We start from the raw sequence: 16,742 nt of genomic DNA, 5'->3' as shown, positions 1-16,742 counted from the left end.
AAGTCCAGTCCAACCTTTCTCAGCTAGAAGCCACGTGCAAAGCATCATGGGAGCAGCTGAAGATGCTGAATAAAGCTGAGGAAAAGAGGAAAGTGGGGAAGGGGGAGAAATGGAGAGGAGGGGGAGGAGATGAAGTCCCAGAGGGTTCACTCCGTCACCAGCTGCCGAACACTTTGAAAGAGTGTGAGGGGAAGCTGAAAGTCCTCAGTGCGGTTCACCGTCGGGTTATCAACAGGTGTTTTAGTTAAAGCAATAACACGTCGCAGTTACTCCTCAGATGAATCTAGATGCATTCCTAAAACGTTTCGTATTTGCATTTCTAGGTTCCACTCGTTCCTGTTATTCCTGGGCTACTCCCGAACTATGGTGCGAGACACCAAAGCCGAAGACTTCTGTAAAACCATTAGTAACTTTTCTCTGGAGTACAGATCCACACGGCAGAGCATTCTGCTCCAGAGAGAGCGGGAGCAACAAAAAAATGGGTCTGAAAGCCCAGCTCCCAACACTCCCACCGGCTGGAGGAAACGCCAACAAACTCCCATACAGGTTTTTTAATATACAATGCTTTTACGATGATGTGTAAAATACATGTAGTATTTTAATTAAAAAAAAAATAAAATACCTCTCTTTCACCAGGAGAAAAGTGAGGAGCAGTGTCAGTTGGAGGAAGTTCTAAGGACGCCAGAATCCATGCCGAGGCCGGACGCCACTCTGCCTCGAAACCGCAGGAGGATGGCTGACACCCAAGGTGATTTACGTTTTAAATTTAACCTCTCCCTTAATTCTTCATCTTTTAGTCTATCACATGTGTTATACTGAACCCACATTTGTTCACTCCTCAGGTCCTCTCTCTCGGAAAATGAAGTGGTGACCCTGTTGACCGACGTCCTGTATATGACGCCGTTCAATTACAGAATCACTGGGGAATAAATGAATGAATAGGTTGTTAGACTGACTGTTTGTTTTTTTTTCTTTACTAGTTTAATGGTAAAAAATTATTTTTGAAAGCAAAGATGTATTAAAAATCTGTTTTAATAGGAAACGTGCTAAACGGCTGTGTCTTTGTATGCTCTAATCAATGCTTTTCCATGATACAGTTCTTGGCACTACTCGGCTCTACTCTAATCAGGTACTATCACTAATGGAAAAATAAAAACAAACGAGTAGTGCTGAGACGAGTCGTGTTAGAACTGTTCAGTGGAAGAGCGCCAAAAGTGAACACAAATTGACTATTTGACTGTCAATCCATCTATGGAAATTAATCCGTCTCAACAGGCTTCTCATTTTATTTTAACGTGTGCTTCACTTGGATGCATAAAATATAGCTCCAACATCCAGGTTATCAGGGTTTGACTCCAATAGAACCTACAAGACGTCAGCTCCACCACACATACCAAAAAACATGCCTTACTTCTCAGTTTACGTCGTAAACATTGACTTATAAACGCAAAATACACACTGGAGTTGGTTTCTATGGGTTGTAACATGGCCAGTGTATCCAATGCATAATCTAGGGCTACAAAAACCAAGCGCTTTTGTAATTCAAAGTGTTTATACACTTGTAGAAATCAGTAATATATTCAATTTCTGCCAATAAACACTCCAAAATCCGCAACTAGCTAACTGTACCTAATAAAGTGGGCGGCGAGTGTCTTTCCAATGTCCCTGACTGCCTCATTCATAGGCATCAGACGGCTGACGTCATTCACGAGCCGGATCGACAATCGCCGCAACCAATCGCTGAAGCGAACACCCACGGGAGGCGGCGCTACTGACCAATAAGACGTTGTGACGCATGAGTGGGCGTGTCGCTTGTGTTGTCTCGGTGCCGTAGTCGCCATTTTGTGTTCGCTGGTTTCAAGGTGATAGAATCAGGCTGCGGAGCAACGAGTGGATTGTTTCCTACTCAAGTTAAAACAGCGTTGACTTTTACTCGTTTTTAGTATTAAGCTCCCGGTGAGTATTTTTAAACGAGAGATTTTATTTTTCCCCATATTTTTTTTCTTTTTTTCCTGACTTTTAATCGGCTGTGGATTTTTTTGTTTTTTGTTTTTATTTTTAATGCGTTTTTTTCCTGGCTGGTATTATACCTGAGACTGTGTTTGGCTGTAGTGGCGTATATTTTGTTGTGGCACAGGAACTAGTATGACGTAGCTAACAAAGCAATGTTTTTGCTCTTATTTTTCCGAATAAGACTGGTTTTTCCTTACAGGGCTGCTGTGTTGTTGTGTGTCTGCTTTGCTATGGAAGACCATGTCGGTCGTTTCTGGACTGTGTTTCCGACGGTTAAGCCTTTTTTCTGGGAATCTGTTTTTGCAGGGTTTTGTAAAAAAGAAAAAAAAAAAAAGGCTCCCGGTTTTTCCATTTTTCATAAGATTTTCTGTGACGTGACTGCGTATTATCCGCAGCTGAACTCAGAGGAATGATGTTATTTTTCAGGCAAGATGTTTTTACCTCAAAAGGAGAAGTGGGTGCGTTTTTTATACATGAAAAGAGGACAATGAACACATTTTTTGATGTATTTCGTTGTCTATTTCTGGGATTCATACAGAATTGAAATTCACTTCTTTTGCATTGGGTTTCTCAGTTAGTTAGTTATTATTATTTGTGCTGAAATACCTGAGAAGCCACAGGACTTTGGAAGTAAATCACCTTTTTCCATTTCTTAAACCTTTAGTATTATGGCCTGGACAGTGCTTAATCAAAAGTGTACCTCTCAGTTGAACTATTTTTCACATCTCTTTGATTTTTCAATCTTAAAAATGTTCCTTTTCAAAACATTAAAATAGTATCAGAGTATTTAAAGTGCTCAAATTTAACTGGGCCAAATTCACATCCCCAAAATTGGAGGTACAGTGTACAGGAAGTGGGTGTGATGAAGTTTCCGTGTTCCTCCAGACTGCAGGGGGTGCTCTTCTGCAACCTCTGATGATCTGGTGCCAGCTGCTGGTGAAGGAAAAATGTGGTTAACTTTGATAAACCAATGTAGTCGTTTTAAAAAGACATAAAACAAGTAAAGTCTTTTTGTAATTTGGCACCAGCCTTAAATGCTTTTATTTTGAAAACATTGACAATTACATTTTTTCTGTCAAATGTATTTAATGTGTATACATTTTTGTTTTTTTACAAGACACAAAACCATATATGTATCTGTTTGCTGAAGAGAATTATAATTTTTTTGTTTGTTTAAACCTTAACTTGAAAATAAGTCAAATTTGAGAGACTGAGGATGTATGAGCAGAGTCATAGGAGACATAAAGAACAGGAGAGTCTTATATATTTTTCCCTATTATTACTTTCTTTTTAATACATTTTCCTCCCACCACCTTCTCCTGCTTGTTGTGTGACAGATTGACATTCATTTTAAAAGCATTTGTTTTTCTAATTTTTACCATTTTGTTTCCCCCCGTTTAGTTTTTGAAGCCACTTTTTTGAACTGCGGCAAATCGTAAGTTGGTCTCAATCTTTTTTTTTTTCTCTTTTTTTGGGTTTATTTTTCAACTCAACTTTAGCATTGTTTTTCTTTTAATACTCCACTTTTGTTTTCACCCCTTTGTGACCCCCCCCCCCCCCTTTCCCCTTAATGAAGTAGCATGAGTTTTATGTTATATCACATTTTGTGCTGTGAAAGTAGAAATTCGCCTGCTTCTTCTTCAAACTGTGAGGAAGTAGTGGCCCCCTTATTTTTTTCTTCCTTTTTTTTTTTTTACGTGACATTTTTTTCACTAAATCATTTTAGGACTTACTCTGACGACAAAGCTAAAATGAATCCAGACTTTTTTTTCGTATTTGCATGTGATTAGATGAAGTCAGATTTGTTCCATTACCTGCATCAAGGAAATATTTTTGTATCTATTTGAAATAAACAACAACACACCCTCTAATTTGAGACACATTAAACCAGCACGAGTATCATTATTCCTAAGTAATCCACAGTAATCACTAATATGGAATCAATTTTATTCACATTTACAGTGATTTTTGTTCCCTTTTTTATTAAATACACTCACTGTCAGTAGCAATGTGACCTTTAAAATCAAGTTAAAGCACTTTTTCCTTGGGACGTCCTTGTGTTCCCACTGCAACGCTGCTCTTTTTTTTCTTTTTCTTTTTTTTTTTACAATTTTTAAAATGTTTTGATTGAACTGCAGGAGCAGTGTCTTTCACAGTTCAAGCACAATCATTCACTGGCACGATTGTCCGTCCTGCTGTAAAACCACCAGCGAGACAGAATAAAATAAAACTACATCTGTCACACTATGAGGCCCAGATGAGGCAGAGGATAAAGTGGAAGTGCTATATAAAAAAATCCACACTGCAGTGATTGTTCTTAATGTGAGGAGCATGGAGCCCCTCCCCAACACACACACACATACTTACACATTAATGACTTTACAATATAAAGCCATACAGTGTTAACAGCCTGGCAATAAACACCGCCTGTGTGAAGCTTATGTTCTGATGGTTAAGATTATTACAAACTCATGTTTTGGCTACTTTTCCACTTCCAGAAAGAGATATTTCTGCATATTTAGTATCAGGGATGCCATTAATGATAGTTTTTTTTAATTATTATGGGATTTTTTCCCCCTTATTTACTTATCAATCAATCAGTTTCTTCCTTGAATCGTCACAAAATAAGTGTTATGTACAGAAGAACGTCCTCAAATGTCTTGTTTTGTCCTCAAACTAGAATCCAGGCCATCTTCACATTCAAGAAACCGAACATACAGAACAAACAAACATGATCTTCATCATCAAAACTCCTCAAAGCAGAATAATATTTTTTATTAATATAGTTTGCAATGGATAACTGATCAGTTTATGTAGCTCTACATATCATACACTGATTAAGTTGAGGCAAAAAGGACTAATAAAATACCAATAAAAACACCCAAACGGAATAATTGTGTATAACAACAGTTACTGATTAGTAATCTATGCGTCTGTATAGCTCTACAAGTCATACAATAATGTTTAAAGGCAAAAAAAAAACCCAATGAAATATCTGAATAAACCTCCTTGAACTGAAAAATATCGTTATTAAAATAATGAAATATACTCTAATATACTCTACTCTAATATAATATTAATATTTAATTGATAGGGGAATATCCAGGATTTCACTAAATCCTGGATATTCCCCTCCGATGTCCCTGAACACTTCAGCTGTCCAAGGTTATAAAAACCTGGGGCCAAATTATGCCGAGGAGAGCACAGAGAGCTTTGTCCAGATATTCTGCTGTAAACCATGTAATCCCTGCTCACAGTGGCGGACTGGTCAGAGTCCAGACGGCAGTAGATGTGTGGCTCGAAGAAGTGTTTGATATGAAGAAGAAGAGCTTGTTAAAAGACAGAAAAAGGACATTGGTGGACAAATAAATCCACAAAACGCTCAAGAAAACGACCCTGAAATGTTGTATTTCTCCCCTCTGACGTCATGAAATCTAAGTGTAATGACGCGGTGTGCTTCACACACGGACAACGAGTCCCTCTGTTTGGATTATCGTGAAAGACTGCAACGTTACATAACCCAATTCAGCCGCAGTCTAGACTCGCATGAAAGAAGCCGCTGCCGACGTCTGATTTTCCCGCTGCAATCTTCACAAATTATGTGGAAAAAACACGGAACACACAATTGGCACAAAAAGTACCAAAGCAGATGAAGGATCAATATCTCCAAAAATAAATATAAAAAGTGCAACTTGACACTGAAAAACACCTCTGAAATCTCCAAGAATAGCCAAAAAACTGTTTATACCGTTTAATGGTTATTTTGGATATTTCTTTGATGAACTGTTTACTTGTGCGGCCCATTAAAATTGTGAAAATGTTTTAGTAATTAATTTTTACTTCCCTAAGCCTTAAAATGACAAACTAACAAAATAGCAAAAATAATATGATTAAATCATTAATTGATTTATTTATGATCAAAACAAATGGCAATAGTCAATTACTGAATGAGAGGACATTTGTACAAAATGTAAAACTACTTTATGCGAGGAATATTTCTGCTGGTCTCCATAAGCTTCATCCATGTGGTTCTATTGCGTCAACACCGTTTATTATTATCGTCTTCACCTTGTTTTTTCAATTTCCAAAAAAACTCTTAAAACAATATTTGTTTTTTGTCATAATGAACCACCATTTATCCACAGGGGTTTTTTGGTATTTTTTTTTGGACACCCACTTTCTTGCTGAATCATGTTATTCACACTGCAAAAACAGCACTGCTAGAAATACGCCAAATATTTGTGGCAAAATATTAGAATTTCCCTAAAATGAGGCTTATTTTACTTTCTGGAATATCATATATATATATAATATTTTGCAGTGTACCACCTCTTACTCACCTCTTAACCTTCAGAAATCACATTTTTTTGGAACTCCACAGGCTTGGTTCTGCTATGATTTGAAAATAAAGCCAGAAAATGATATATATAAAATGTTTTTTATATGTATGTGTATATATATATGTATGTACGTATATATGTATATGTGTGTATGTATATATATATATCTATATATATATATATATATATATATATATACATATACATGTATACATATATATATATAAATATATATATATATATACATATACATGTATATATATATATATATATATATATATATATATAAATATAAATATATATATATATATATATATATATATATATATATATATATTTGGTGAAGTTGGTGTACAGCCAGGCCTGGAGGTGTAGTAGATGTTTCCTCAGTCACTGACTCCATCTCTCATAGTCCCTCGACAACCCTCTTCTCTCCAGCAGAGTCAGACAGACAGACAGACAGGCAGGCAGACCTTCACCGAGCCGAGTACAGACAATGGAGTGAGTGCTGGAAGCTTCATGACCCGATTACACTGTTCTGATTTCTCATGTCTGACTGTAGAGGCTCCGGTCTCCCTTTTATAAACCCAAGTGTTTGTGTGTTTGTGTACTGTTATTGTAGAAAAACACCCTTATTAACTGAATCTTCCTCTACAGATGACAGTGTTAAATATGCTTCTGTGCAGAATTATGAGTACAATAGTATGTCGTTAAAGGTATGGTACGACAATTTGGCAAAATTCATTGGTGGTTGTCAATAATCCAGTCCGAATATTTACGGTAAATAAAAGTTGAGAGACAAGTTAAGTGTTTAGCTGACCCCTTTGTCCACTCACAACACTGAAAATTGAACGCTATTTTCATTTCAGGCCATGTTAAAATCAAGTGTAATCGTAACGTTACATTTAAAAAGTCCCAAGTTTATCAGTTAACGTTCCAGTCCACTAGATGGTGCCAAGTGCTCACCAATTGTTTTTCTTAATTTCAACTTTAATGTTGATTATAATAATACTGTTAGCATAGTTGTTAGCTGTTAGCCCGGAATGTTTTTAGCTAACATTTATACAACTACGTCAGTATTCTGAGTTTTTACTGTCATTTCATTATATTAGCTCCTTAAAATTGTTCACCCACCATTGAAAATGAATTGGAGAACAAAGTAAAAGTGACTGAAGAGTAACAAATTTAAAATTGTCACTGGTCAACGGGAATGTCGTTAATCACTTTTTTTTTAATGGGTACAAAGTCCCATGTTTTCCAGTAGTGACAACTGACTGGAAGAAAAGGAGCACATTAGATTTTAGTAAAAGGTGACGCTCCCTGTATTATGGCACAACTTAAAAGGGTTAATTTGTAATTTGTCCGTTGTGGACTACTGTAAAATCATGGCCGTCTACAAAGAGCCGACCCGGCTCAATCTGGTGTAATAAAACCCAACAATCCGAGTTCCAATCCAAGTTAGTTGATTATACACTCTAATTACAATAATTTTGTCTTCTATTTCCGCCAAAAGAAAGTATTTTAAAGTAGATTCTACACACTGCACCTTTAACAGAAGGATGAGATTTAGGGAAAAGGTATTTTTGAGTAACAGTGTATGTGAAACACTATTTTAAGACTATGTGGACTTGAGTTTGAATGACTCAAACTTCTTTGGACTACAGGAACATAATAGCCCACTCACTCTTCTTCCTTTATCACAACTCATTAATTCAACAATTTAACAACGATATGAAGAGACCAAAACTGAACTTTCTACCACTCAACGCACCCACGTCTAAGAACGTTTGTGTTCTTCTCAACAACTTGACTGCATTTGGACTCAAAAGTTGAGGACATTAAGGATTTTACAGATTTTACTCAAAATTCCAGTCACACAGTTAATAAACTTAATAAAAACTGTGATACGTGTCATTTGATCTTTTATTTATCTGAAAGTTCTAAATGAGACACTGGAGGCCATTTCAAAACTTGACTCAGACTTAACTTTGATGACTCGGATTTCAAGTATTAGGGACATTACGTTAAGTAATGCCTAAATTGTTGGTTGGTATAAGTATAAATGCCAAATTTAACATTTAAATAAATATGTTGGAAGTGTTTTATCATACATTTAAGGTAAGGGGTGTTAGTTGCTTGTCTTGTGTGTTAAAGATAAAAAAAACTAGGATTTAATAATTAATTAATTAAATTGTGATTTATTGTTTATTTATCATGGAGAGAGACACTTTTAGCTTTGTGGTTAAGCCACAAACCTCAGTTAACTGATGAAAATGGTGCATAAATTAAGCAAATGAGCAAATTTCAAAGCTGATGTAGAATAATTTAGATATTACCATGTTCTTCCTCTAAACATGGATCTCCTCCTCATCTACCTCCCTGTGTCCTCACCCGTCCTCCACGCCCGCCTCCTCTCTCTCCATCTCTCTCCAGTTGGTCGTCGTCCTCCTCCACCACCTCCAGCCTCATGGCCAGCAGCAACGTGACCAACAAGACGGACCCGCGCTCCCTCAACTCCCGCGTCTTCATCGGCAACCTCAACACCCTGCTGGTCACCAAGGGCGACGTGGAGGCCATCTTCTCCAAGTATGGCAAGATCGTGGGCTGCTCCGTCCACAAGGGCTACGCCTTCGTCCAGTTCGCCAATGAGAGGAACGCCCGCTCTGCTGTGACCGGCGAGGATGGACGCATGATCGTGGGACAGGTTCTAGGTGAGGAATGAAACTGCAGCGACAGAACTGTAGTTAATGTTAGAGATTTGGTATGCTAAAAAAAGTCAGTTAAAAGTGTGTGTGTGTGTGTACATATATATATATATATATATATATATATATATATATATATATATATATATATATATACTATATATACTATATATATAGTATCATTACTTCAATATCATGATAATTGTATTGTGGTGTCTCTGGCGATACCCACCCCAAATAGGTGTCAGTTTGTTTTTTTGTTTTTTTTCTGCTAAATAATTCAAATTCTTTCCTGAATTTCAACTTAAATATTGATTTCTAATTTTTTTGCAAATAAAACCCAGAACAAAAATAGTCGTAAATGCAGAGTATTCTCAATTAGACCCAATATAGTTATCATAGCTGTTAGCCATTAGCCAAGAATGTTTTTTTAGCTAACTTTAATACAACAAGGACAGTATTCAGGGTTTTTATTGTCATTTCATTATATTAGCACCTTAAAATTGTTCACTCACCATTGGAATTGAATGGGGTAAAAGATACTAAAAAGTAACAACTCTCTATTGGTGTTTAATTCCTCTTCTTGGCAATGGCAACGTCGTTAATCACCTTTTTGTAACGGGTTCACCCAGTTGAAATCCATAAAAAACAGCAGGTCTAACAGCTTATTTTAGTGTCAAAAAGGCTCTAACTCTTCTTTTATCCTGCCTCAGACATAAACCTGGCAGGTGAGCCGAAGCCTCACAGATCGAAGACGGGGAAGCGCTCAGCGGGAGACATGTACAGGTGTGTTTACCGTAGCAACACGTAAGTCACACAGTGCTGTGTCATAGTGATGTTCATGCTAATCTTTCTCCTCCATTCCTCCTTTTTTTTTGTCCCACAGTTCATCTTTTGATCTGGACTATGACTTTCAAAGAGATTACTATGACAGGTAAGGTCTCTCTAGATTAAGTGTTTAATTCTTAGCTTACGTATAAAACTGAAGCAGCTTTCAGTTATCCCGCTTATTAGCTAACTTCCGTCCGTTGCCACTGTTAGCATCCCTCCTCCTGCTCCCTTTGTCACCTCATAAACATGCATTGTAAAAGTAGAATTTTATGAAAAGACAAACGGCTTAACATCTTATGCAGTCTCTGCTGTCTCTTTGTGTAGTTTAGACTCCTGGTTGGATACAATGTGGGGAACAACTGTCAGAGCTGTGAAACTGAGAGACGCATTCACTAGCTGGGTTTTCACCCACCTGTTTTTTTATGCAAATATTGCGGAAAAATTGGAAATGGAAACACAGAAAATAGGCTTTTTACACTTGATAGAGGTAGAAAAGTTGGTGAATTGATAAAATGCGGAAAAAAAATCACGCTAGCTCATGTTTCGCTACAATTTAAAAATTGTTCTAAAAGGGGAACAAGAGGAGAAATGCGTGGACAACCCAACCTTCCTCGACTTAGTGCAAAAAGTAAAAAGTTCTACAAGAGTAGATATTGGCTTTTGCGCCACCTACTGCTTACCACATTGAACATGCATCCTAATATTTTGGTCACAGCCGTGAATCGAAACACACGTAAATGCTCATTTTCTTTCATTAAAATGTGGGATACATGATCACGACAAAGCAAGAGCAGTAGATCAATGATGGTTGTCTGAATATAGAGTTATTTAACCAAAGTATTTCACTAGAGTGTTATAGTTGAATAAATGCAAATACAAATCTGAAGCAAAGGATCTGTTCATAGTGAAGTCATTAAGTATGTTCTGAATGTTCCATGTCAGGATGTACTCATACCAGTCCCGCGTTCCTCCTCCACCTCCACCTCTGTCCCGCGCCGTCATCCCCTCAAAGCGTCCCAGAGTCAGCGTGAGTGGAGGAGTGAGCAGGCGAACCAAAACCAGCTCCTCCTCCAAAGGCAACCAGAGGACCTCACGCACAAGTAAGTCCCTCATCTGTCGTCCCAACGTCCACACTGAAGACGCCCTCGTGTGACGTGTTTTTCCTCCCCCTCTGCCTCCGTGTCCGCAGTGAGGGTAGACGATCTGCAGAACATCAAGAGAGAGCTCACGCAGATCAAACACAAGGTGGACGACCTGCTGGAGAGCTTGGAGCGCATGGAGAAGGACCACAGCAAGAAGTCGGGTGAGCCTCAACGAAGACAGATGATCGTAAACCGGAATGTTTACGGTTCAAGAAGGGACATTGCAATAAAAAGCAAAGAGAGCAGTTACATGGCGATATCTAATGGTGAGACCGCAGATGGCAACAAGGGGAACTATGGAGGCCTTTGTTTACCAGAAAGGATGTCGTTCTTAGATCCTGTAGTAATCTTTCGCTTGAATGTGTGACACTATATATTGCTAAAAGAACATAATATGAGGCTTATTCTCAGGCTTAAAACCAAACAACTTCTATTTAGAAGTGATTTTACACTTTTACCACCATACTTATGGGTAGTTTTATTCATTTTTTTTCTAAAAAAAATAAATGTTACACAGTGGACCTTTAACTCCAAATGGGTTATGAAGTGGCTTGTAGACTAAATGAATGAATCAATCATAGTTTACTCATTAAATTCAATGTGATCCACTCAGACGACTCCTTCTGTCTTTCTGCTTATCCAGACATGAAGAGCTCCAAGCCCGAGCCCGGCGAGGTGTCCCCGCTCCACTCGTCCACCTCCAGCAAGAAGGACGACGGCCTGATGAAGCGAGACAGAGAGCTGAACGACTCCGAGGATGACGGAGATCTGCTAGAGGACGAAGACGAGGTGAGGAGGAGGAGGAGGAGGAGGAGGAAGGAGCGGTCACTGACTGAGTCACCTCGTTTTATTAGCGCTAATGTCGTCAGTGCGCTTCCAGGCGACAACTGTCGTCACGATTGTGTACGGTCGCCGTGGTTACGGGTGTTCATTTCCGCTCCACTCAGCAGTAGCACAGACTGACTCACCTCGGTGAATTCAGTTAAAGTTCCCAAATTCAGTCGGTCTCTGTAATCTAATTAATTTATCTAAATCATTGTTGCAAACAAAAACGCCCAATTTTGCAGCAGCTTTTTCAAAAGTATGCATGTTGCTGTGTTTTTTTAGGCATTTTTTCGATAAATCAGTTCTTCATATAACGTAAAATAAAGGGCTAATAAAAGAATCCTGTCCTGATCTCACAAGTCAAGATATTTAGATTTAGATTTACTGTCAGCTGGAATTGAGGATAAAGCGGGGCAGACAATGAATAAATGAATGAAAAATCTGTTTCTTCCAGGAGCAATTAATAACAATAACATTACATAGCATGTAACAAAGAGTTTTGCAGTTTGTCTGACACTTCATGGTGTTCTGAAACCAGAAGACACCATATTTGGATGGGAAGGTAGAGCTAGGAAAGAAGAAGAGTCTTTTTGTCTTGAGATGGACTCGTAATTTACAAAACTAATGTTTCAGACCATTTACTTCTCAGGAAAATGTTTGCGGATATCATAAATCAAGTGAGAAGAAGCAAATTTCCTCATAGACTTGCATGAAAACGAATGAAGTCGCCCCCTGATGGTCATTTTTTTAAAGGTTTTCTTTTATATCCAGGTTTCATTTGTCTGTTTTCTTTCCGACAGATGAAAAGCAGAGGGCGAGACGAGGACGAGGAGGAGGAGGAGGAAGGCGAGCATGAGGAAGGAGAGGACGACGGAGACAGCGCCAATGGAGACGAGTCCTAAAGCTACACATGCAGATGACGTGTCACATCACGTTTTTGGTTTTTTCCCCCCCCACAGCACACTGGTACACGGTGGTAGCACATTTCCAAGCTGATGACTGGACACTTGTATACAGTGAAACTGTAGATGCACAGATTCATTAATATGTCTCTTTTACTCATTTTTTTTTATTTACTCGTTTTTTTTCCTCATGCTTTTTTTTTTTTAGACTTTTCCTGACACTGGATTAATGCAGTATTTTTTTTTTTTTTAGATTAAGTGCTCATGTAGGAAAACTTTTCCATTATATAGTTCTTGCTCTTCTTGGCCTGACTCTCAACTTGATATCAGTCACTTTGTTTTCCAAGCAGTTGTTTTCAGTGTATTGAATCATTAGAATCTGTTGATTACCCGTTCTGTTACCATCTTGTCATCATTACCGTAACTCCTAGACCGTTTGTGATATCTAGAAAATTCAAAAACTATGTAGAGGATAAAGCGGTAGAAGATGGATGGATGGATACCGGAAAGCAGAGAAATATACTTGTCATTACGGTAGAACCTAAGGACCTACATGAAAGCCCGTTTGTGACATCATCTTCTCAGTACTGTAATCCCTAAAGGGTTTTCCAAGATAATGAGTTATCTTGGATAAAGGGGGCAGAAGCACTCACTCATTGACATTTTTTTTGACAATTCTCCAGCCATAAAATCTAAATAAATCCAGGTGGCCTGATTATAATGACGGTCACAAAAGATCCGTCACAGAATCGTTCAGGACTTCCTGCATGACCCGGAGCGCAGACTCCGTCCAGCTTTCAGTAGTGCTGTTGCTAACTACACCAGACTCCTCTGTTAAATACTGAGATTTTAGACATTTCCTTTGCTAAACGTTGGAGATTAACGCATGTTTTTGGGATTTTTAAGTCGTTTTAACTGATCTACAGTTCGGCATTGTTCGGCTTGATTCTTGTGTCAGACTCTCTGACCCATCAGTGGCTGTCAGTCTGTTGACGTCACATTTTAGTATCGGTACCTGGTACTAACGCTAATGGAAAAGCAAAACAAGGGAGTAGAGCCGAGCTCGAACTGTATAATGAAAAAGCGACATGCATTTGAACTCAGGACTCGGAGCCTTTACAGCATAAAAAAAAATACAACATTTTAAGCAAGTGAGTTATGATTTGTTGCCAAAATCTTAACACATTTCAAATTTACATTGGCAGACATTTTAAATAATAAAAGTAAGAAAAGAGACAAAATACCAGACATGGTAGATTTCCTTTCTTAATCCCACGGTTGTGCAGCTGCTTCCTAACCAGCAGGTGGCAGCGTGTCCCAACAACCGGACAACCACATCTCTGTTCACCTTTTAGCAAATGTGTAGAAAACATGTTGTTGGACTGAGCAAAATCCTCACTTTGTGTCTCGTACAACTCTTACTTATGACGTTAATGGACCTCATGCAGGGCTACACCATGTTTGTTTTCAGTTTGTAATTCTGAGGTTAAAAACAAACATGTTTTTTGTTGTTGTTTTTTCACGTCCATCTTTGGAAACAGCCCATCTGGATGCGTTTGGCTCATAAACCAGGTTCAGGTGCAGTGGAGAACGACATAAAAGGGGGTGATCGTGCTGTAGATGTAGTTTTTTATTGTTGGACAGACGGGTCGAGGCTGGATTAAAGTGTTTTTTTTTTTTATTGTCTTGTCATAAACTTTTACTGCGTCAGTTTCTCTCCTGCCTTTAAGACGTCCATGTTGTTACTTTTACTGTTATTTCAACTGATTATGATGCTTTTCTCTAATATTTCTGTAAAAATAAATCCCTCCATCTACAACGTGTGTGTGACATGTGTTTATGTGGGCACTAATAATCAGATTACAGTGACTTTAATTGGAGTAAAACAATATTTTAATAATTATTATTACTTATTATTATTATTATAATATTATTATTACTATGGCAGCTGCTGTCAGAACTCCAATACGATGTTACAATCTGATTAAAATCCATTCATAGATAGATGGGCACCAGTTAAAAATGAAGTAATAGCTATAAAAAATTAGAATAAAATATAAGAACAAAATAAGTACTTTAGAGTTAAAAGAGTACTTTAATCTGAGTATTTCTTACTCCAAGTGTAACCTCATTGAGGCTTAATTCTAATTAAGACATTCAGATTATGTCGGTAAAAATAATACATGGCACAGAGTTTAGTCAGAGTAAGACGATTAAGATACTTGATTATTATTCCAAGTATGACCTTATTCAGATTTAATTCGGTATATAAAAATAAATAAACATAGTCTGAGTCATTACAACGTGAGACACTTTAATATTTCATTAAACCTGACATAATCCTGTCTTTAAATCTGGGGATAACTTGATTCTTGATTTCAGAACAACATATCCCATAATGCTTTGGGAGCTCTAACCCGGCGGGGAATACAATCTCGCTATGGGGTCCCTGTGTAATACAAGCTCAACGTTTCTTTAAGCGTGTAAACTGTTCATATTTAGACATATTTCAGATATGAAGACAATGCCGAAATAGCTGTTGGTACTCCATATTTGCGGTGTAGTATTTTTTTTCCACGCAGCTGTCACTGGACTAGTTTGACATCGAAGAAAAGTTAAAAACGTGGTTTTTCCCAGGCGAGTTTTGGAGTAACATGAAGCGCCACTTTTCTAAGCGGATTTATGGGCGTTTGTTCGCACTGGACATCGGATGACTTGCTATCACCTGAAAGGGTAAGTCACACTGAACATGAAGATATATGAATGAGCTCTGTGTCATCATACGTGACTGAGTTACTCCCGTGAGAACGGTGAGAGATTTAAGGCTATGTGCTAAAAACCAGGCTCGGTAGAGTTTTCGGATAATTTTCATTTCGGCAGCTGCTAATACACAATTTTCTCCTGAATGCAACACATCTGGTCAGTTAATATAAAAGTATGTGCGATTTTGTCTCAAACGGTTGAAAATATAAGACATAATTAAAGAGTTCCTTCTTTAAACAAAGTAAATACTGTTTTTACTACCTATGCATTCGGCTAATAGCATGATAATGGACAATACAGGCATGGTTATAGAAGGATATTAAGATAAATCCTCTTCAGCTAACAGGCTTGTTTGTGCACAACTCCATTACCGATGACCAAGCTTCCTTATTAAAATACATTATCCTGCTGGGAGTCAGTCTGCTGAGGCCTGGGAGGTCAGTAGATGAAGAGAAGTGGCATGAATGAAGAGGGATCACTAATCAATAACGAGCAGCAGTACTCAGGGTGAACTGAGATTGACACAGGGACAAGAGACACGGGCTCAGGGACATGGATAATGAGAGTAAGTGAAACATGGAGACAGGGTGGACGGATGACCGGGCCACAGAAGACAGATGGAAGAAAGCCTGGCAGATGGAGATATGGCAGGGATGAGTGGAGAAGGTTTTGTGGCCCGGGAGGATGAGGATTGTGGAAAGTGCTGTTAAACTGAGTCAAGACAGCTTTGTATACATTTGGCAAAACATTATCTAAACTCATGCTCAAGGTATTTTACTTAAAGTCATAGTTAAGTGTGATCGTATCATGTACTGTGCCCACAAGGAAAAACCTGCCACCTTTTGGTAAACCTTTTACTCCCCACAACTAATCCCATAGAGAAAATCATCATTTTCTTTACATCATAGCACACAGGAGTTGTTGATCCACTGCTGCCTCCATATGTAACTTCAAATGTGTCTTTCTGTGATTTCGGGGTTTGAAATACTTTGCTCTGATTTACCAAAGTGAAAAAAAATGAGGCAGCGTTTTCAAGATTTCTTTGGCCTTTGGTGCAGGAGAGTGAGTGGTTTACAAACTTCATTTTCTCGTGGGAAAATTCTAAGATAAAGCAGTGAACATAGTCTGAAGGTATTTTAGACTTCTTTAATGCTGGAAATAAGTCAGATTTTTTACAAAGATTAATAAAGAACAATATATTTGTAAGCATAAATAAGAAGA

The 16,742-nt window shown here is 38.0% G+C and overlaps 1 protein-coding gene and 1 long non-coding RNA gene across 7 annotated transcripts; both read left to right on the top strand.

Annotated features, from left to right (window-relative positions):
• Positions 1 to 458: 458 nt before the first annotated feature.
• LOC131456911 (uncharacterized) lies at positions 459 to 1,000 on the top strand. The gene is made up of 3 exons (XR_009239956.1): positions 459 to 546; positions 637 to 748; positions 843 to 1,000. It is a non-coding gene; the product is annotated as an uncharacterized LOC131456911 (long non-coding RNA).
• Positions 1,001 to 1,828: 828 nt separating this feature from the next.
• Positions 1,829 to 14,577, top strand: LOC131456667 (heterogeneous nuclear ribonucleoprotein C). Of its 6 annotated transcripts, none has more exons than XM_058625181.1 (10): positions 1,829 to 1,956; positions 3,415 to 3,448; positions 6,795 to 6,854; positions 8,787 to 9,064; positions 9,772 to 9,844; positions 9,945 to 9,992; positions 10,832 to 10,989; positions 11,079 to 11,297; positions 11,675 to 11,820; positions 12,657 to 14,577. In XM_058625181.1, exons 3-10 carry the CDS (start codon positions 6,850 to 6,852, stop codon positions 12,756 to 12,758), a joined length of 1,029 nt encoding a protein of 342 aa, XP_058481164.1. In that variant the 5' UTR covers positions 1,829 to 1,956; positions 3,415 to 3,448; positions 6,795 to 6,849; the 3' UTR covers positions 12,759 to 14,577. The 6 variants fall into 6 exon arrangements, with proteins under 6 accessions (XP_058481164.1, XP_058481168.1, XP_058481163.1 ...); XM_058625185.1 differs by having other exon boundaries at positions 6,792 to 6,854; positions 11,079 to 11,192; XM_058625180.1 differs by having other exon boundaries at positions 6,792 to 6,854.
• The last annotated feature ends 2,165 nt before the right edge of the window (positions 14,578 to 16,742 follow it).

The sequence above is a fragment of the Solea solea genome, chromosome 3, assembly GCF_958295425.1.
Source record: "Solea solea chromosome 3, fSolSol10.1, whole genome shotgun sequence".
Lineage (NCBI taxonomy): Eukaryota > Metazoa > Chordata > Actinopteri > Pleuronectiformes > Soleidae > Solea > Solea solea.
The sequence above is the reverse complement of the archived record's forward strand: the minus strand, read 5'-3'. Positions and strand labels throughout refer to the sequence as shown.